Here is a 22885-nt window from a genome sequence, read left to right as displayed (position 1 = left end):
CACCAGAGTATAATATATATGTATTTTCTCTATAAATATTTTTACTATTCCCTTTTACTCACCCAAATTATTTAAATTCTCTCGATGCTTACAAAATTAGGATCAGCTTTTGAATCTCTTCTTGCTTTTAAACACACAAATACTTTAATTTGGAACGGAAGTTATCAAACATTGATAGGTATTGAATAAGCACATACGGTCTTCTATTTGTATCAGTTAATTCTGCACTTCCTAAATGTACAAAACAACAACAATCATGGACATGATTGCTGCTTTTATTTTTGATCTACGACTTAACATTCGTACTTTTTGTTATTGTTTCTTCTGAATTTTTTTTTCAAGTTTATAACAGTTAGTACGCTCTAAGGTTGTAAAACGAAAAATACAAGAAATAATTACAATTTTTCTTCATTTGTAGAATCGTTCAAATCTAAGAAGTGAACATGCTGTTGTTGTTATTTAGTACAACATTCAGCGATAACTTTAAGCACGTGGAAACAAAAAATATTTAATAACTTACTTTTAAAGTGACCTTTGATCTCACGTGGTTCATGCCATATCTGTCCAACAGTCCAAGGAAATATCGTTGTTTCTTGCAAAATAGAGTGGAAAGAAAACGACTTATATTCCATATTTCTTCGAGGATTCATACTTAGTGAACGTTAGGCACACGTTTTCTAAATATTATTATAATAATACGAAGTGTTAAGCGCCGTGTTATTAGAATTATTATCGTTAAAAATAAGCATTATTCTATATATATATATATATATATATATATAAGATGAGTATTAATTCTATAATGTCAGAAGACAAGATTCTTCTCTCTCCTTCGACTTCACTTGATGTACCCAACATTTCCCTGACAGAATTCCTCACGTTGGGTTTGGAAAAATGTGGCGACAAAGCGTTAATAGTAAGCTTTTAACATTCGATGTAACTAATTCAGGCTGTTAAAAAATTTGAGAACACTGTGGTCACGCCATAAAAAAATGCTCGTTTAAGAAAGTTTTCAGTCATATATTGTAGTGAGCTGTAACAGCAAAAAAAAGTCTAAGTTTATGTATATTTCGAATTAATTTTTATAGAGTTGTATTTGAAACCCGCGACACATTTCTCTGTCTTACGACACTACTATTAACAGTTTTATTTGTACAGAGTTAAATTATTTTTTGTTTTAAATAAATAAAATACTAATTTCAATTTACAATGTGAAACTATCAAATAAGAAAGTCAGTTTATATTTATTTTTATTTATATACTTTAAAAACGATGGATGGTTGTGATTCAATATTTCCTTCATTTAACTAGTAATAGATCTCTACTTTTATTGATGTGTCGCTATGATTTAAGAAAAAACGAAAGCTTTGTGGAGATAATATCAATGCAATATAGCAAAAAAGATAATACATATTTTGTGATTTTATTTTATTGTACTTACTGGAAAAAAATTAAACTGTAAAGCTTTCTCTTACATCTAAATACGCTTTCATAGTAATTGAGAATAAAAATTTATATAAAGCTTTATAGGTAGTATATGTATTAACGCATAAGTTTATCATCTTAAAAGAAGCAAAGAACTGAAGTAACAAAATAGTGTTAGCCACAAATTAAAAAAAATTATCTCCAGCTTTATCGGTTAGTGATACATTTGAAATAATTAATTTTTTTAGATTTAGAGTTTAATTTTAATCAACGTTAAGTTCTTGGTAGTTCAACAGGATGACAGAATATTGGGTTCGATTCGCCGTGGGGAGCAGAACGCAAAAGCACGTTATGTAGTTTTGCAATAAATAAATTAATATTTTTACAATACTTTATTATTCATCAATTAATAATGTAGTGGAACTTTTGCATAATACTAGGCGTATGTATTTGTATTGGAAATAGGGAAATATATATTCGTCGTTCAAATATATTTTCTAAAGGCCTACAATTTTGACTTTTATTGAGACAAACCTTGGACAAAAAACAAGTAAGCGGGGTAACTTTTTATCACAACATATATATATATATTGAAATAAGAATGTTTCCATATATCATTTAATGTTCTTGAATAATTGATTTATCTCAGATTGTTGAACAAATTTTCTCATCAAAGGAAGATTACATATTGAAATCTTGGTTATTTACAGTCTTAATTTTTCCCTATAAATACAAAATCATCAAACCAAGTTTTAGTTACAGCTTTTAGGATCTTAGAATATATTATGCTTTTTATGCTTTTTTCAGTAATTATTTAGCAATATAGTATATTCCCAAATCTACTGAAAAAATAATGATTAAAAATTAAAGAGAAGTAATAATTACTATGTAGAGTTCAAGTGTCTAGTTGTTAAAAATGTTAAAAAAGAGAGACAAATATTGACACTGCTTTGGTCAACGACTTTAATTGAAATTTGAACAAGTTACTGGAAATAAAATCCTCTTTGTACTTAACAGTTATTTCTAAATGTTATGAGTTAATTTTCAAAATTATCTGCCATTTTTAAAAGCAAATGGTTCATACTGAATATCTTTATTTCGCAGTTAGAAAAATAATTTCCTTATTTGCAGGTTTCACACGACAAATCTCGTTCTTATACTGCCCAAGATGTCCTTCTGAGCAGTAGACGATTTGCTAGCGCCCTCGTACGGCGTGGTTTGAAAGTAGGAGATGTATTTTGTATTTGCTCTGCTAATAACATTGATTTTGCGGCAGCTGCATTAGGAGCAATGAATGCAGGAGCAATCATTACTTTGGGAAAACCCATGGATAAAGCAGGTATATGAGGCTATTGAGCATCTTTTACAAACCTGTTTGTGTAGAATGTAAGTTAAATTACGGTCTATATACAGATTAGAAATGTCAGTTATTTTCGATTTAAGGTTTTAGATCATTAGACAATTATTTTGTTTAATACATTTTAGTGAGACACATATTAGTTAATACAATGATTAGCTTATTCAAACAGTCGAATGATTGGTTATTGTAAAAACAAAGAAACAGTGTTTATATAACTGTAAGAAAGCGTAACGTGTTCATCAGCTTATTACGATTAATTCAGAAGCAGCAGTGCTTGTGGTTTATAGATTTGTTTATAGCAGGATCTCTAATAATTTGAGAATCGCAAACACATGAGATTTAAGCAAAAACTCTATCACTATATCAATTAATAATGCCAAATATTCCTAGGGCCACACATGGATTTTAAATAAAAACAAATAATTTCGTTTGTTGTATTTTGCCAAAGTAGTAAATTGCCCAATGTGGTGCAGTATATCAATGAACAACAACAGTAGTGAACGGCATAAGAAGGTCGGTGATTTGGTGGTTTAATGGATAATTTTGAATAATGTACGTGATATAATATACGTATTTAAGCTAATTCATTTTTAAGCTATACATAATTTATAAATACAGTTTATAAATTGAAGAGGAAATTACTGCATTAACATATTTCTGGAATCCCTACTTAATATGAAACTGAACAAATTATAGATGACATTTAGAAAATTTATACAATTAATGTTTTCGTTTTTTTTTGTTGTTGCCTATTAATTCTTATCCTCTCAAGACAAACATTTTACAACTATTTTACAGTTAGTAGCTTATTAAAAACTTTCTTCGATCTGTGAAATCTCAGTGTTTGATTCTCACACAATTTAGTGTTTTATTACTAGCGAATCATTGACCCAAAAGTATGAAACATGTTTTTTTTTCTTTTGATAATTAGAAGAGCTTTGCTTTAGGCTGGAACAGACTAATTCTGTTTACCTGCTGGTGGAGAAAAAGAATTTAGATAAAGCGAAAGAAGCGACGAAGAAAATACCAAATTTCCAGGTAAAAAGACAATATATAAGATTCGTAAACGTTGTTAATTTAAAAAGAGTAAATATGGATCATTAAGAACTTAGAGAAATAAGTTGAATAAAAATGCAAAGTTTATATTTTAAAGCCTACAGCTAGGGACTCTTATAAACGTAATCAAACGAGACCACAAATAGTTTCTACATTATTTTCTCAACAGACAATATACAATCCCTATTTTCCAATGTTTCTCAAGTCTATCCTGTCTGTTTATGTAGAATAACATTTTAAACTGCATACGTACATATGCGTTCAGTTGAATGTTATATGTTTTAAACTTATTAGTGTTGTATTGATTTTCCGTTCCAGCCAATTACTACACTAAAGTTATTCAAGACAAATAAGAAATGCACAACAAGGAATAAACGCATATACTGATACGTACCTACAACAAACAAAATGTACAATTGTTTTCGAACGACCCTTTTGAAAGTAAAGATTATATTATCACAGATTTGATGACCGGTTTCCATCCACACATTTACAACTGTTACCTTAACATCAACTATACAAATATAGCAATAACTCTATAAAATAGTACTATATTCAGTAGTAATAAATACTGAATACGCATTTATACGTTTCACGATTTTAGCTAGTATAAAAAAAAACAGTATAAAGAATCACCACTGTTGTGTGAGTAAGGAAATCTACTACAATAATTGTCTACTGTTAAAAAACTAGTTAAAATATATTCGCTGAAATCCGCATAGAGACAGTAAGTTCTCGTAACAATGAACTATAGTGACTCCAGTTTCAGGTGGTAGTTTCCAGTTGATATGCCTGAAAATGCACGAATTGTAGTTCTAACTTATGCACACGATAGGAAAACAGATTTTTTGGTAGTGGAAAATGAAGGACTTTGAAAATTTCGTAGTTTGACAAAATTAACGAGATCGAATTATGTTTAAAAGTATTCTCTAAGTGTTTTTTTTTTAAATGCGATGTTATACTATAGTAGATATCCCTTAAAATAATTTTATAGGGGTGTCATAATAGGGATTTGTAGTTGTGCGAGCTGTCAGCAGTATATTTTTAGCCTTATTTGTTCATTTTTTTGGCGATCCCTATTTGTAGATTTTAAAAAGTGATTACTTACAGTAAGTTTATGACCTATTTTACCTTGAGTATCTATAACACAGGATTTTCTCTTGTCTTTCAAAACTTAAGTGGCACCTTTCCAATAACTTTCTTTATCACATTTAATCCCCTAGAGGGAGCTACCGTTTTAGACACTTAAAAGATTATTTTATTATAACTAAACATTCAATAACAATTATTTCGTCGTGAAAAACTCCCGAAGTCAGTAAATGACTCACTGGAAAAAAACAGTATAATAAAAAAGGCAATTGCATCATTATTGTGACGTACAAAATGAAAGATTTAGAACACTTAAACACGAAGGTGATTTGAAACAAACAGGTTTATGGAGATCCAAACAATAGACAATGAATTTTAGTTATAAACCAGGGAATATGTATTTACATGCGTATGAAAGTAACACCATAACAAAGTTTCTTTGTGATACTTCTAGTGTAAATAAATGAAATATTTATAACCTGCTGAGATAAAAATTCTAAACTAAACTTCATGTGGGCACATCATGATATGTAGATTTTGTTCCCGAAACAACATCAGAATGTATGTGGTTAGTATTGCACATGTGGATCTTAATTTCTGCATAACACTACGCTATGTCATTAAGAATACGTATATTTTATACCCCATACAAATTCACCTTCAAAAGATGTAAAATGTGTTATTCTTCAAACTGAATAAAGGCTTTTTGTTTATGTAATTAACTATAAAAAATAACGATAACATATAAAGCTAAATGATAGTGTAGGTGTTATACTGTTATTCTTTCTGTTTTATAAAATATATTTACAGTTTGGACGCAAAACCTTCGTCGCTACCAACATATGATTCAGAACACTGGTTGGTAGCAGTGACACCATTGTTCTTGAAACATTTTACGGCCCGGCATGGCCAAGCGTGTTTAGGTGTGCGTCTCGTAATCTGAGGGTCGCGGGTTCGCATCATTGTCGCGCCAAACATGCTCGCCCTTTCAGCCGTGATGGCGTTATAATGTGACGGTCAATCCCACTATTCGTTGGTAAAAGAGTAGCCCAAGAGTTGGCGGTGGGTGGTGATGACTAGCTGCCGTTCCTCTAGTCTTACACTGCTAAATTAAGGACGGCTAGCACAGATAGCCCTCGAGTAGCTTTGTGCGAAATTCAAAAACAAACAAACTTGAAACATTTTGTTTTCTAAGTTAACAACAGTATTCTCTTATAAAGCTCAGATAACGTGCACGACTTGTACACTTTGTCTTAATTTTGGCAGCTTATTTCATAATAGTTTTGTCATAGCCATTTATAATACTTTCTTGAACAGGAGATATTGGTGTTTGAGAAGTCAGAAGACTGTCCATCGTTCTTGGAACTTGTTGAGGAAGATGACGGATCTGCTTTTACTGGTTCTCCTGACATTGATCCAAAAGAAACACCTTTACTGTTAACGTTTTCTAGTGGAACTACTGGATTACCTAAACCCATTGTACATACTCATGCTACTTTTCTTTCCGCAGTTATTGTTGTCACGTAAGTCATTCTGCATGATTTTACTCAGAAACCAAATACTTCAAAACATAATTAATTTTACCATTGTGAATAAGATTTCGCTATTTTTTTTACCTATAGTTGCTTAAGTATTTCTAACACTTAAACGCAACTGTCGTGGTTAAATACTAATATTTCTATTATGGATCATGCTATGATACATAAAAGAACGAGCTTTTTAAATTTCTCTAAGTTGTTTGTCTGGAAGAAAGTTAAAACATCATAAAATAAAGTACTAATGAATATATAATGTTGATTTCATTTCGAATTACTCATCAGGAAACGCATCATTTTATACTACAGTTGTAGCAATACAGTAATATTAAACAGCATCTTTATCTCATACAACCTGAAGTTGTTGTTTGACTGTGTATGTTTTTGTTTTTCTTTTAGCAAAGCCACAATTATCTGCTGTGTTCACTGAGAGGAATCGAACTCCTGATTTTAGCGTTGTAAGTCCGTAGACTTACCGCTGTATCGGGGGGGGGGCTATACACGCGTTTGAAAGAGTTTCTTTGTTTGTTATTATGCACAAAGCTTTATAGAAGAATAAGTCAGAAAACGTATCACTTTGCCACTGGAAAGGCAGCCAGATATGAAAACTATGTTCATGAAATTAAACGACAGCTGTCGATAAAACTGCAAGAGAAAAAACCTAGCACAAAATATTTAGCATTATATTTAATAAACAGTTCATAAAAACACTAGACTATCATGATTAAATAGTAATATTTGATTTTAAAATATTTTATATAAACTGTAATCTTGTAAATCTCTATGTAACTGAGTTAATATGAAAAAAAATGTTTTATGTATCACGATTGTTTCTTTGATTTTTTTACCAAAAAGCATAAGAGTAAACCAGATTTTCATTGTTTATTTCCTTATTGTTAAGGACAATGTTTTAGAATTGGTTGTTTGTGCTATGCCTACCACAGCGACCGAACACAGGATTTTAATGCTATAGGTCCTTGAGATTAATCATCATAAAGTGAAAATTGCATTAATTTGTTTGGTGCTTTTAACCAATGGATACACATGGAAAAAACAAGAACAGAGGAGGTAAAAAGCTTATGAATTTTTACGAGTGAATTTTTTTTTCTATTTCTAATAAGTCAAACAAACCATTTATTTCACTTTGGTGTTTGTATCATCTGTATTTCTTGTAGTTTGATATAATTTTGCATTCCAGTATTTGAGAGAGAACTAGACGAATTTTTAAATTTAATTTCTTTGTGTTTTTTTTAAACCATACAGGCAGCCGACTGTTTGGAAGTTTTCCCAAGATGACATTATTCTTGGAATGTATCCATTTTGCCACGTGGGAGGTTTTCTTTTCCTTGTAAATGTTCTATATCAAGGAGTAACTCTAAGCGTTGTGCCATCTTACGAGTCGGACTTATTTTTGGAGGTCATAGAAACACATAAAGTAGGCATCCAAGAATTATTAGTAATCATTGTCGTAGAGTGATTCACTGTTATTCCAATTTATTCAAATCTCACTTACTTCAATTATGTTAAAGGCAGTAGTTAAACGGAGAGTAGGCATAGTTTCCCAGCTGAGAAATTTTTACATAGAGTTTCTTTAAATATTTCAATGATGGTTAAGGGGAAAAAAAAAACAATATTATAAGATGTTTGAAAGTTTACGGAGAAGCTTATCGTGGAAAGTCGTCCAGAGTCATACTGGAAAACTGCATATGCTTAATAAAGCATCGTATACATTTGTTTATTTTTAATATTGTTTAGCACTGATTTAATGGATCATATGATTAAAAAATTATTTTGATATGACTTCAGTCTTAAAGGCTATTGTCGTTCTTCTCTGTCATAGTGGTTACTTGAATATAAAGGACTGTTTTTTATGTCTTAAATAACAACTTTTCATTCATTACTTTCAATACTAGCTGTTAATAACCATTGGTAGTATTTATACCTCATACAAAATAGAAATAGTAAATATTTTCTAAAAAAAAAGGTTTTCCTAAAAAAGTAACAGCACGAAAAAGTGTTCAGAACTTTGCTTATAATAACTGTAATGTTTTAAACATTAAAAGTGGCATCCTTTTTTGAAAAACTAACATTTTTAAACTTAATTCTTTTAGTAATATTACCGTTATGTACGGTCCTAATGTAAGATGTTTTCATGTTAGGAGCAGAGTACTTTTATTTAAAATTGTATTTAGTGATAAAGAAATGGTTGTTGTACATACCGTAGTTAGTTTTGTAATTGTCTGAACCTTGAATGCTCATTCAAGTTTATGATTTGAGTTATATGTTTAGAAACATATATATAAACACTATAAACATTACATTAAGATCATTATGACTTATTATACACGTATGTTTTCAGAGAGCAGTGTGAGATTATTTTAATTTATTGGCTAGTTAACTGCATACTAGTTATATTATTATTTTAATTAAAACACTCTTATTAGTTTTGAGATTTTAAAATGTGATAAACTCTCTTATAACTTATTTCCAACTTTTCACAAAGGAAACATGTTGAAAACGTTCCATGCAATGGCAGTTTGTAAATAATAAAGGGTGAGCTACAAATGATAACCCAAAGCAAGACCTCAAAGACACTTCTCTAAATAAGAATTAACAATTGTTCACAAAAACACAGAAATTACAGTTTAAGTTTCTTTTGTTAGTTACGAGTTTCTTTACATTTGGTGATTTTGATCGAAATGACAAATTTCGTTTTAATCTTTCATTTTACGTTACAAAAGAGGATAAAAAAACTGCTATTCATGACATGTAACTATATTTAACATTGCAGGTTTCTGTTGCTCTAGTAGCAGTTTCAATACTTTATCGACTTCTTAGAGATCCCAGTGTGCGTCAGTATAACCTTACCAGTCTGAAGGAGATTATAACAGGAGGAGCTCCTCTCAATCAAGAAGACAGTGATGACGTTCTTATGAATTCTCTTCCTTTCCTAAAGTCTTTCCGACAAGGTAATGTGAAATTACTGAAATAAAAATGGAACCACAATGATATATAATATAACACAAAGTAAAAGAGGCAAGTGTGGTTTTGAATTTACTAAAGACAACTCAAATAGTGTAAAAGGCGAAACACGTGTATACACTAGTCTAATTTTCATACATCTGAGTGCAGTGCTTCCTAGTGTCAGAATTGTTTGTCCTTCTGTTTGTCGTTGAGAAAAATGAAGGGAATCGAATTTATTACATATTTAGTTGTAGGAAAAGTAAAATAAGAATACTTAATTTTTGATTGCAATAAGTTTTAATATTTCTGTTGATAAGATGCGATAATGCTTTAACTTTATTGTTGAAAAACATTTCTGAACTTGTTTTGTATAAAATAATTGAAAATAATAGCGTATGTTAAATTGCAGGTAAATTTGCTAAAGAGATCGTTTAATGAAAAATGAACATACATTTTTTGTGTTCTCTGATACTACTATAATACCCTATTGACCACATGTGTTTTTCGAAGACGATTACAAGTACATGTATGTCATCTTAACGATAATTTATATTAAATACTTACACTTTCTACAATGTTTAAAAAATTATAGATTTTGTTGAAAATATATTTTTGTGATGTGTCTAATCTTATAAAGGTACCTAGTTTTTCGTGTCTTATGATAATCAAAGACTAAACAAAAACAGACAATAAACTATTTGGCAATTACCTTAGGCTATATCGTAAATATTGTTCTCTTAATTGTAGTAAAGTTTATTTTGTTAAGTTATTTACAGTTTCTCTAATATTGATATCATTTCAATTTCATGTGCATTCTCATAAAATATAATTATTGTCAACATTATAATGCGTAACAAGGATTTCTGAGTCTGTTTCATTTATGTATTAGTCTATGGATTAAGTGAAGCACTTATTGTTGCTTCCGTGGAAAAAGGAAAGACTACACCTAATTCGGTTGGAAAGTTAACTCCTTCAACAGAACTGAAGGTTTGTTTTTCCTATGCTTATTGGAACGTTTTATTTCATTCGATTGTTGTTTTGAGCTATTTGTACTGTATCCATTAAGAACATTAGTGTCATAAGCCACAAACTAATCACTGATCTAGTGGGAGAAGTGGTTAATTGCATGAATGTTTTCAGCAATGAAAAATTTTGTGTGAATATTTTTTACATAAATCACCATATAACGTTTTAATTGTTGACCTTTAGTAGATGAACTGGATAAACATGTATTGTAAAATTTTGAACATGTACTGAGTTACTAATAATAGTTCGTTCTATCTAAAAATTAATTAATTAAATATGTTTGGAATATAGAATATTACCGCTACACAATTCTTCATAAAAGGAGAAGTTAACTGCAACATGAGATAGTGTGAAACAGATCTAACCAAAAGGAGGCTATTTATAAAGCTTTACCCAGAATGCATACCGTCATATTATGTAGAGAGTGGTTCGATGTAGTTAGTAGTGGTGGGATAATAATTTGTGTTAAAATAATACAATAGAGTTTATAGTATCTCTGGACGGCTGGTAGGGGTATTAAAGCTTTTATTAAAATAAAGTAGAGAACAACGTTTCGACCTTCTTACGTCATCTTCAGGTTAACAAAGCGGAATAGAGGAATTACAGGAACAGAGTTTGTTGTTTGTTTAATAATATACTAAAACTCCAACATGGTTCATTGCTACTTTAGTATTGTTGGGTAAAACTATCACAGTGAATGTCACGTAATTTGTAAGTAATTAATATATAAAAGATAGATTAATGTCATTAATCCCTTACTTGTTTATTTTGTTAATTTTGAATATAACGTTTCCATTCATTATGATGTCTGTGAAAGTATTTTATATTTAAATTAAAGATTTAAAACAACTTCTCTACAGGATGGCCAGAGCATACTTAAAGAAAAACATTGTTTTAATATACATTAAATATTTCTGTACAGTACACGATTTTCATGAAAAAGGCAAAATTTTTTAACTAGAGTTAGCCTAAAAATATTTCAGATCAATTATTTTAGGAACAATTTTCTTAAGAAAAAGGTTATTGTTAACAAAAACAAGGCAAAATAGTTTCTCGAGGCATTTTATATATTAGAACTTTGTTATTTTTATATTTGTTATATTTAGTAAATAGTAAACACAATAATATCTTGCATTTTTACCTGGTTTTGCTTTACCATCTTCATTACATTCTTCCAGTTATTATAATTGTAAAAAAGTTTGTAAGTTTTCTACCACAGTAAAAATATAATCATTATGTACACAAATTTACATTTTCCAGGTTGTTGATCTCGTCACAGGGGTCACTTTAGGCCCAAATGAAGGTGGAGAATTTTATGTTCGTAGTCCGCAAGTGATGAAAGGCTATCTTAATAACCCCAAAGTTACAGCAGAAGCTTTTACAGAAGATGGTTGGCTTAAAACAGGTCAGTGAGATTGTTTTTATAGTTATCATATGAACTTTACTTATTCTATAAAAGAATAATTGTTATTATTTTTAGTGTGCATCTTTATTTCCAGTTCTTGTTCTTCATTGATAACTGTTACGGTGTTACAGTTACCATTATTGTTTTCCTTTTTATTGTTATCTTTACATTTATTATCGTTCAACGACTACCACCTTTAGTGTTCTTTTTTGTGGTTTGAATATTACATTTAAAAATGGAATGAGAATTTTGGAATAACCAAATATGTATTTATTAAATTTAACGCAAAACTTCTCTGAAATAGCCGTCCATAATTTTAAAGTGTTAGACCGGAAGGAAATCATCTAGTTAACGCCACCCATCACCAACTTTAGAGTTACTTTTTACGAGCTGTTAGTAGTATTGAATGTCATATTATAACGTCAGCATTGAAGAATAGCAAACACGTTCGGTTACACGTTCGAACCCGCAGACTGCAAATTGAGTTCCATAACCACTTAGTCACGTCAAGCCTAAACATTTTTAACCAATTTGTGGAAAGTTGTTATCACAAATACACATCCATAAAGTATTTATTAGACTGATTGAATTTTATTCATTATTTAAAATATTACATCATAGTCTGTTTCTGTCATTTTGATCCTAAATGTCAGCCCCTCAGCGGGTCAGCGAAAGTATGAAAGCTTATAACGCTAAAATTCCAGCTTCGATATCCGCAGTAGGCACGGGTTATTTTTTTGTATAGATGTATGCTAAAAAACAGCGAGTTACCACATTTCAAACATAAAGAAACGTCGGTAAAAAGTAAATTCCTTACTTGAGTGTTTCTTTATGCACTTAATAATTCTGATTTCTTACAATGCGACTGCCGTTACTCAATGTTTTTTTTTTTTTCAAATTTTATCTTAAATAACTAGAGAAACGAAGCTAAGAAATGCTGCATTAAAAGCACTATAACTTAGATGGAAAATGTTTGTCTTTCTTAAACAAATATGCAGGTTGTAATATAACTCGACTTCTAATTCTACACCTTCAACATATTTATAAGTACGGCAACAGGGTAATGGTATTAAAATGAAAATTTAAGATGGCTTTAAAATAAAAAGACGAACAACAAAAAATACATGTTTCACCTTCACCAATGAAGGTAATTTTATCAAATTATCGACAACATTCTTTATCTTTTCTGATTTTAATATTGTTTTGTAAAGTATCCGAAACAGCAGAATAAAACGAGGTTTGTAAATATTCAACCAAACTTTCAAACATTTACATTTATCAGCAATAATTTTTTCTCATCAGGAGATTTTGGCCATTACGACTTCGAGGGGAATCTCTACATCACTGACAGATTGAAAGAAATGATAAAATCAGGATTTCATCAAGTATCTCCTACTGAAATAGAGACTGTGTTATGTAGCCATGAGGCAGTAGAGGACGCTGCTGTAGTTGGAATCCCAAATTCCACATTAGGAGAAGTACCTTATGGAGTTGTGGTGATCAAACCAGGTTGTCAGGTGACACCTGAAAATATACTTTGTTTTATTTCAGGTAAAATTGTTTATTGTAAGATTTATTATTGGTGGGAATAGATAACACATTTTCTTTTACAGTTTGCAATATATTACAACATATTGTAATGTACAAATGCTATAATAAATGGGCCCGGCATGGCCTAGCGCGTTCAGGCGTGCGCTTCGTAATCTGAGGGTCGCGGGTTCGCGCCCGTGTCGCGCCAAACATGCTCGCCCTCCCAGCCGTGGGGGCGTTATAATGTGACGGTCAATCCCACTATTCGTTGGTAAAAAGAGTAGCCCAAGAGTTGGCGGTGGGTGGTGATGACTAGCTGCCTTCCCTCTAGTCTTACACTGCTAAATTAGGGACGGCTAGCACAGATAGCCCTCGAGTAGCTTTGTGCGAAATTCCAAAAACCAACCAAACCAAACGAGCTATAATAAATATTAAAAAATTAACTATTATCGCATGAAAGTCTTTTCTGAACTAGAGAACTTTCAGTTAGTTATATTTTTAATAAGTCGACAGTATTAAGTCACTTATATTTTTCAACACTACATTCCTTATTTAGTCACTTAGGGCTTTATTCATTAAGAAGGAAAGTGTATAATTGCATTTCAGCCACACAATAAATACGATGAAAATATGGCGGTTTCAAGTCTGTTTCTGCTTGAAAAAGCGACAATACAACACTGAAAGACCCTTATGGCAGATAGTTGTCTACTAATTATTTTCTATCGAGGCAAGGAAACCGCTTTCGCTATGAACGTAAATATAAGTATTATACGTCTATTCTAGTTTATGTTTGGCAGATTTATTAACTTCAAAGACATGTATAATATTTACCCAACACAACACACAATTAGCAAGGGTCAATTGCAGCACTGTCTCTTGACTTAAGACCAACGTAAAAGTATCAATACTTAATCAAGTAATATTAACAGGCATACAGTTTTTTTATTAAACATATTCCAATTAAACATTAGAGAAACTTTACTTTTATTAGTCACCAGTGGCATAGCGATATGTCTGCAGGATCACGTTGCTAGAAAACTGATTTCAATATCCGTGGTGGAGAGATAAATGAAGCCTGGCATGGCTAGTTGTTTAGGGGCACTCGACTCGTAACCTGAAGATCGCGGCTTCGAATCCCCATCACATCAAACATGTTCGTCCTTTCAGCCTTGTGAGAGTTATAATGTGATGGTAAATTCCATTATTCGTTGGTGAAAGAGTAGGCGGTGGACAGTGTAGACTAGCTATCTTCCCTCTAGTTTTACACTGCTAAATTAGAACGGCTAGTGCATACATCCCTCTTGTATCTATGCGACATTTTAAACAAACAAACTCTTTTATTTAACCGATCTAAATTTTTTTACTATACTAATATTGTTTGAACACTTACCCCTTCTAATTGCCAAAGAGTGTGAAAATGTTAACCTTGAAAAGTAGTATTTCTTCAAATAAAGTTTCTTTCAACAATTAAAATGGTCTTAGTTTTATATTCGTTTTTGAGTTGAAAAGATACTGTTTAAACATACACCTAAGTATTAAAATTCTTTTTTGTTTGTTTTTCAGCCCAAAGCTACACAATGGGCTATGGTGGCTATGCTTATCAATGGTATAGAACCCATATTATTTTTAACGTTATAGTTTACCAAGAAATCACTGGTGTCGATAAGAATTATATAATTATTACGTAATATTTTTAATACTGTTGAGAATTGTTAAAAATATTTCATTGCACTTTTCTATCATTTTTTTTGAAAGTCTAACAATTAATACCCAAAAAAATACATTGAAATGTATCGACGTTTATATATAACTTTCAGTTACCAATATTTGTTTTCAATTTTGATAAGCACTTAACTATGAGCGATAATCTGCACATTTAATAACTTATTATAAATACATTTTTATTTAACATTCCATGTGTAAACCGAACTGTTATTTTTGTTTGTTTGCTTTAACAGCTCGTCTAGCGCCACAGAAACAGCTAAAAGGAGTAGAGATTTTAGACAAAATTCCTCGATCATCGTTTGGAAAAATTGAACGTAAGTATTTGAAAGATCGCATAGTCCAAAAATTGAAGAAATAGCCACTAGTCTATGGCTTTCAGACAATGCTGGAGCATATTTACTTCTTGGTTTCGATTGATGTGTGGAAGCAGTAGATTTTATGAATTAAATGACTGCACACTAAAAGCATATATTTTCTTCGTACGTTTTTTTGCGTATTTCATCTATTTGTCAAAAGTTTCAGAATAGTTAGGATGCTTGAATACCAATTTGCATATCGTGGAATTTAAATCAGTCGTAGAACAATTTTCCTTTTGAGTTGTGAGAATTTTATAATGTAATGGTGTGTCCAACTATTCATTAGCAAAGAGTATTTTATCGAACTTCCGCAAACAACAATCGCAAATATATCAGAATAGTATTACAAAATGTGTTTATATGAGAAATAATTGCATTGATATTTGTTACATGTTATAATTTATCTCGGACACCAAGAAAAGTAAAAGGGATGTGGATTATTACGGTTAACACAGTGATGATCAAGTTTATGCTTGTAGACATCATGGTCTTTGTTACCACAATGACCACACGTCGCAGAAGCACAACACGATGCCTTCAAATGACTGAACTGCTGACAATGAAAACACTGCAGGCAATTAGGAATATATTTTATAATGAAGGTAATATGCCCTGACAGAGGCAGGTGAACGTAGAGATGTAAACGTCAAAACAAGAATTTTGGTAGGCATAATTTTCTACCACTCACTGCGAGAATCTACTACTCGGGGATATTCTTCAAATCCCTTTGAACGACAACTCCTCGTGAGAAGTTTATAGTATCATGAGGAGTAACATCAAAAGGTATTTCCCCCATGGCCTTTGAATTCAGGAGGAACTTGGTGTATTTTTGGTATAGATGTTTCCATTAGTTTGTCGCCAGAATGTAGCTTCTTCATTGACTTTGAAGAGCCAGTAAATCCCTCTAATACCTTTTAAATAAACAAAAGACTTTTGTTCTAAAGTTTATATGGCAAAGAATGCAAATCAGAAAACGAGGTAAAGAATCAAAATGAGTTGAAAATTGCTGTTTAGAGTTTTTAAGATCTGGTCGTTTACCAATGAGTTGTGTATTTACTTTTTTAAATCCTACGAGGAGAACCACAACTATAACTATTATACCCAAACACTAGCATCATATAAAATGTCTACAACACTCGTTGAGAATACCCAACACTGGTACTCAGTTCACCACAGTCCAACAGGACAGCCAATTAACCCTAGAAGCTACCTTAAGGACACTCGTGCAGAGGAATTTAAGTCCAAAGAGGTGTGCAGTGCTTCGGACTCCAAAACCACCAGGATCTCCTTCGCTTTTTTTACGGATCACTGCATACGGCAAACAAGTGGGTGAATGTTTAAATCCCAGAGTAAGTAAAATGAAAATAGAAAACCAACCTTGGGAGGTCCATTCACCAGGTACAGGAATTCACATCGTGGAGACCACGAAATACAGTAAATTCAAGTAATTAAGTGTCAAACAAAGGATTTAAATAACGATGAATAAAGGTAATAAATTGATTAGAACTTCATACAATAAGAGAATGAACACTTGTAGAGAGAGATACAGTATAAAATGTTTACTTTTTCATTATTTTTTCAAGATGTAGAATAATAATAAATAATATGTAAAACCATTACTGTTTATATCTGCAAAATTGCAACTCATTTCCCGTGCGGTAGAAATGTTTATTTTTTTAATGCTATAAGAATAGTACGATTAGTAATTATTAGTACAAACAGTTTCTTGTAGGTTAGGATTTCTGCTAGTAACAAACAATTTCAAGTGGTCGTATGAATAGGAAATTCGTTCATTGAATTAAATGTCAAGTAAAACAAAGATGGCTACGAAGTATATCTTATGTAAAATTAAAGTAGAAAATGTTAAAGAAATGAGAATCGTTCGTTCAATCCAAGTGAGCTATTGGTATCTTATTTTAAAAATCAGATATATTTCGATAATGTTCAGCACTATTTAATAATGATTGTGTTACAAGAGTGAATGGAGAATATCACTGTTTGGTTTCAGTTTCACACAATTTATCTGTCATTTGAAAATTAGAAACAGTTAGAGCAAATAATGGTTAGCCATTGGCTCAGGAGAATTTCTGAAGGCTTGTAATGCTAAACACAAAGTTTAAATATAAATAGTTGTCAAAGCTCAGATAACTCATTGTGTAGCTTTAAGCTTGAGAACATCAAAGAAAGAAATAAGCACATTTAGCTAGTGAGTAGCTAAATTCAACAATGAAAAACGATCTTTGTTGTTGCAGTGGCGGAAGCAAATTGAGTCCAAGTTGGGAAACGCCAGAGATGCATTGTGGAGAGTTACTGAAGTATTTGCCTGTAGATTTTACAGTGTCATTAACTTTTTTATTTCTATAAGATATGTAGACATGAACGATTGCTTAGTTGCGCGTTTTTTAACAGCTCATATGAGGATTTTCGAAATGCTTGTGAATGACTTGTTGTATTTGGAATTTTTATACAATTATCTTAAATATTGTGATCCACAGTATCATCAGGAAAACAATCCTTAAAGAAAACTGAAGTAGACGTTCATGTCACTGAATAAAATACGTTATTTACCCTTAAATTAGCAACAGCATAACGTACATATATGAATGGAATTAATATATATTTTTAAAGCTGCACGATTTCAGAATGATTAGTGATTTTTGCTTGAGGTTCTTCAGTTGTTTAATTGCCGCTACTGAATACAAGTCAAACAAAATACATAAAATATTGATCTCAAATCGAATTTTATGAACACAAAGAACAAAACAAACAGGTATAGAAAGATAAAAACACGAAGATGCTAAGTTAACGATATCCGCTGGTGTGGCATTAAGAGGAAGTCCAAGAACATTTGTCATTGAATGTTCCAAAAGTACAAAGTTAAAAGTGTTTGTCAAATTAATAAAAATAATTAATTTTAATATGAACTATTGCTGACCAATTTTATTCTTTGAAAATTGAATTTCTCTTTATCTTAGAAAACGTCCTTGTAGCAAGCATTTTATCACTACTTACACACTATCATCATTTACTATATCCAGTCATTGTCATTAGATATTTGTTACTCAAACGTTCGGCAAAACATTTTAGTAATGAAATACACGTTGTTTGCGTAGATGAACTTAGAGAATGTCTAAATAGTTTCATCATCGTTTCTTGTTGTTTACTTGTACTTTATCGCTATTATTCAGATCTATAGTTATATATTTTATACATTGCTTGTATTTAGAGATTAATAAAATATTTATCTATACTTTTGTTTGTGGTTTTGAAGAGCTTTTCTTTACCTTTCAGCACATAACACACTTGATTTTCAGTAGTCACAGTAGTAAAAACGAGTCATTAAAACTGATTGCCATATTTGACGTAATTTCTGAAAACGTTTGCTATAGTGATTGTCAATGTTCCCACTAACGTTTTCATACGCACCAGTATCCAGTATTTTTGGACAATCGATCGTACTAAATATTTAAGTCGCTCGCTATTTGGGCTTCAGGACTATTAATTGCCACGATCATTAAGGTCGACAACGTGCTGAAACTCTTCATCGTATACTGAGAATATGAGCGGCTGGGAAAATCATTGTACGGCACTTGATTGGTTGTTGTGCAGTAGTGTAGGATGGAGAGAATCTTGCTGACTGTTAATTGTTTGTTTTTGAATTTCTCACAAAGCTACTCGAGGGCTATCTGTGCTAGCTGTCCCTAATTTAGCAGTGTAAGACTAGAGGGAAAGCAGCTAGTCATCACCACCCACCGCCAACTCTTGGGCTACTCTTTTACTTACCAACAAATAGTGGGATTGACCGTCACATTATAACGCCGCCACGGCTGAAAGGGCGAGCATATTTGGAGCGACGGGGATGCGAACCCGCGACCCACAGATTACGAGTCGCACGCCTTAACGCGCTTGGCCATGCCGGGCCCAGACTGTTAAAGTATCATAATATCATTTATTTAAACCAAACAAACTATTGTTTCAAGCATCATCTAGTGGCATGATATACAAAACAATAACTGTATCAAATATCAAAAATGAAAATACGTACTTTATGCTTCGATATTTTCCACACAGAAAATTCGATTAAATATATATCAGAGTTTAAACATACAAGTTTTATATACAGTATTAACATGAAGAGCTGTATCGTACGAATTGAAAAATTTAGATTTTTTCCGCTTTTGTTAATACACCAAGTAATTTTTAATTTTTTAAAGAACCATTTGATTTTCAACGTGTACAGACTATGCCGGGTCGCGTACATACTGCAACTTTCGTTAATGACATTACTAAAACTGTAAGTTTATCAGGTCTGTACATACAGAATCGAAGGAAATGTACTTAGAATAAGGTAGCAAACTTGATAATTTAAAAACTTACGGATAAAGTATGACCGGGTGGTTAGGACGTTTGATCCACAATCTACAAATCGTAAGATCGAAACATGTTTGTCCATCAAGTTTAAACAAAATATAAAGTTGGTACCCATTACACTATTATTACACCATTACACTATTTGTTGCTAAAATGTAATTAAGATTTGGCAGTTGGTGATATTGCCTAGATAATTTTCCTGTAGTCCATCACTTCGAAATAAGGTTGACTATCTCAGGTAGCACTTGGAAGTAAGGATGACTATCTCAGGTAGCACTTCGAAGTAAAGATGATTATCTCAGGTAGCACTTCGAAGTGAGGGTGACTATCTCAGGTAGTACTTCGAAGTAAGGATGACTATCTCAGGTAGCACTTGGAAGTAAGGATGACTATAAGTAGCATTTGGAAGTAAGGATGACTATCTTAGGTAGCACTTCGAAGTAAAGATGACTATCTCAGATAGCACTTCGAAGTAAGGAATAAGGAGGACTATCTCAGGTAGCACTTGGAAGTAAGGATGACTATCTCAGGTAAACTTGGAAGTAAGGATGACTATCTCAGGTAGCACTTGGAAGTAAGGATGATAATCTCAGGTAGCACTTGGAAGTAAGGATGACTATCTCAGGTAGCACTTCAAAGTAAGGATGACTATCTCAGGTACCACTTGGAAGTAAGGATGACTATCTCAGGTAGCACTTTGAAGTAAGGAGTAATAATGATTATCTCAGGTAGCACTTCGAAGAAGGTAGCACTTTGAAGTAAGGAGTAAGGATGATTATCTCAGGTAGCACTTCAAAGTAAGGATGACGATCTCAGGTAGCACTTTGAAGTAAGGATGATTATCTCAGGTAGCACTTGGAAGTAAGGATGACGATCTCAGGTAGCACTTGGAAGTAAGGATGACTATCTGAGGTCGCACTTCGAAGTAAGGATGACTATCTCAGGTAGCACTTCGAAGTAAGGATGACTATCTCAGGTAGCACTTCGAAATGAGAATGACTATCTCAGGTAACACTTCGAAGTAAGGATGACTATCTCAGTTAGCACTTCGAAGTAAGGATGACTATCTCAGGTAGCACTTCGAAGTCAGGATGACTATCTCAGGTAAACTTGGAAGTAAGGATGACTATCTCAGGTAGCACTTGGAAGTAAGGATGATAATCTCAGGTAGCACTTGGAAGTAAGGATGACTATCTCAGGTAGCACTTCAAAGTAAGGATGACTATCTCAGGTACCACTTGGAAGTAAGGATGACTATCTCAGGTAGCACTTTGAAGTAAGGAGTAATAATGATTATCTCAGGTAGCACTTCGAAGAAAGGATGACGATCTCAGGTAGCACTTTGAAGTAAGGAGTAAGGATGATTATCTCAGGTAGCACTTCGAAGTCAGGATGACTATCTCAGGTTGAACTTGGAAGTAAGGATGACTATCTGAGGTCGCACTTCGAAGTAAGGATGACTATCTCAGGTAGCACTGCGAAGTAAGGATGACTATCTCAGGTAGCACTTCGAAATGAGAATGACTATCTCAGGTAACACTTCGAAGTAAGGATGACTATCTCAGTTAGCACTTCGAAGTAAGAATGACTATCTCAGGTAGCACTTCGAAGTCAGGATGACTATCTCAGGTTGCACTTGGAAGTAAGGATGACTATCTCAGGTAGCACTTCGAAGTCAGGATGACTATCTCAGGTTGAACTTGGAAGTAAGGATGACTATCTGAGGTCGCACTTCGAAGTAAGGATGACTATCTCAGGTAGCACTTCGAAATGAGAATGACTATCTCAGGTAACACTTCGAAGTAAGGATGACTATCTCAGTTAGCACTTCGAAGTAAGGATGACTATCTCAGGTAGCACTTCGAAGTCAGGATGAGTATCTCAGGTTGCACTTGGAAGTAAGGATGACTATCTCAGGTAGCACTTCGAAGTCAGGATGACTATCTCAGGTTGCACTTGGAAGTAAGGATGACTATCTGAGGTCGCACTTCGAAGTAAGGATGACTATCTCAGGTAGCACTTCGAAATAAGGATGAGTATCTCAGGTACCACTTGGAAGTACGGATGACTATCTCAGGTAGCACTTTGAAGTAAGGAGTAATAATGATTATCTCAGGTAGCACTTCGAAGAAAGGATGACGATCTCAGGTAGCACTTTGAAGTAAGGAGTAAGGATGATTATCTCAGGTAGCACTTCAAAGTAAGGATGACGATCTCAGGTAGCACTTGAAAGTAAGGATGACTATCTCAGGTAGCACTTCGAAGTCAGGATGACTATCTCAGGTTGAACTTGGAAGTAAGGATGACTATCTGAGGTCGCACTTCGAAGTAAGGATAACTATCTCAGGTAGCACTTCGAAGTAAGGATGACTATCTCAGGTAGCACTTCGAAATGAGAATGACTATCTCAGGTAACACTTCGAAGTAAGGATGACTATCTCAGTTAGCACTTCGAAGTAAGGATGACTATCTCAGGTAGCACTTCGAAGTCAGGATGACTATTTCAGGTTGCACTTGGAAGTAAGGATGACTATCTGAGGTCGCACTTCGAAGTAAGGATGACTATCTCAGGTAGCACTTCAAAATAAGGATGAGTATCTCAGGTAGCACTTCGAAGTCAGGATGACTATCTCAGGTAGCACTTCGAAGTAAGGATGACTATCTCAGATAGTACTTCGAAGTAAGGATGACTATTTCAGGTAGCACTTCTATGTAAAGATGACTATTTCAGGTAGCACTTCGAAGTCAGGATGACTATCTCAGGTAGCACTTCGAAGTAAGAATGATTATTTCAGGTAGCACTTCGATGTAAAGATGATTATTTCAGGTAGCACTTCGATGTAAAGATGATTATCTCAGGTAGCACTTCGAAGTAAGGATGACTATTTCAGGTAGCACTTCTATGTAAAGATGATTATCTCAGGTAGTTCTCGAGTGGTTTTGCGCAAATTCAACCAAAAAGAAGTTTGTTTTTATGTAACAGTTTCCCAGGTTTCACATTCTTTATCTGTAGTAGATTATCGGCTTTAATTTCCTGAGTGAT

General features: G+C 32.7%; 1 protein-coding gene across 2 annotated transcripts; it reads left to right on the top strand.

Moving 5' to 3' along the window:
- Positions 1-616: 616 nt before the first annotated feature.
- LOC143254845 (uncharacterized) lies at positions 617-18719 on the top strand. Of its 2 annotated transcripts, XM_076509806.1 has the most exons (11): positions 617-916; positions 2557-2764; positions 3717-3823; positions 6248-6453; positions 7729-7900; positions 9257-9434; positions 10319-10416; positions 11716-11860; positions 13163-13411; positions 15349-15429; positions 17724-18719. In XM_076509806.1, exons 1-11 carry the CDS (start codon positions 785-787, stop codon positions 17738-17740), a joined length of 1593 nt encoding a protein of 530 aa, XP_076365921.1. In that variant the 5' UTR covers positions 617-784; the 3' UTR covers positions 17741-18719. The 2 variants fall into 2 exon arrangements, with proteins under 2 accessions (XP_076365921.1, XP_076365920.1); XM_076509805.1 differs by having other exon boundaries at positions 15349-18719.
- The last annotated feature ends 4166 nt before the right edge of the window (positions 18720-22885 follow it).

The sequence above is a fragment of the Tachypleus tridentatus genome, chromosome 1 (assembly GCF_004210375.1).
Source record: "Tachypleus tridentatus isolate NWPU-2018 chromosome 1, ASM421037v1, whole genome shotgun sequence".
NCBI lineage: Eukaryota > Metazoa > Arthropoda > Merostomata > Xiphosura > Limulidae > Tachypleus > Tachypleus tridentatus.
Note: the sequence above shows the minus strand (reverse complement) of the source record. Positions and strands in the feature narration are given on the sequence as shown.

Excerpts from the sequence above, each read along its gene's own strand:
- LOC143254845 (XM_076509805.1), top strand. The coding sequence starts at position 785 with ATGAGTATTAATTCTATAATGTCAGAAGACAAGATTCTTCTCTCTCCT. Across the intron at positions 6,454-7,728 it reads TCCGCAGTTATTGTTGTCAC|GCAGCCGACTGTTTGGAAGT; the intron begins GTAAGTCATTCT and ends TAAACCATACAG. Across the intron at positions 13,412-15,348 it reads TATACTTTGTTTTATTTCAG|CTCGTCTAGCGCCACAGAAA; the intron begins GTAAAATTGTTT and ends TTGCTTTAACAG.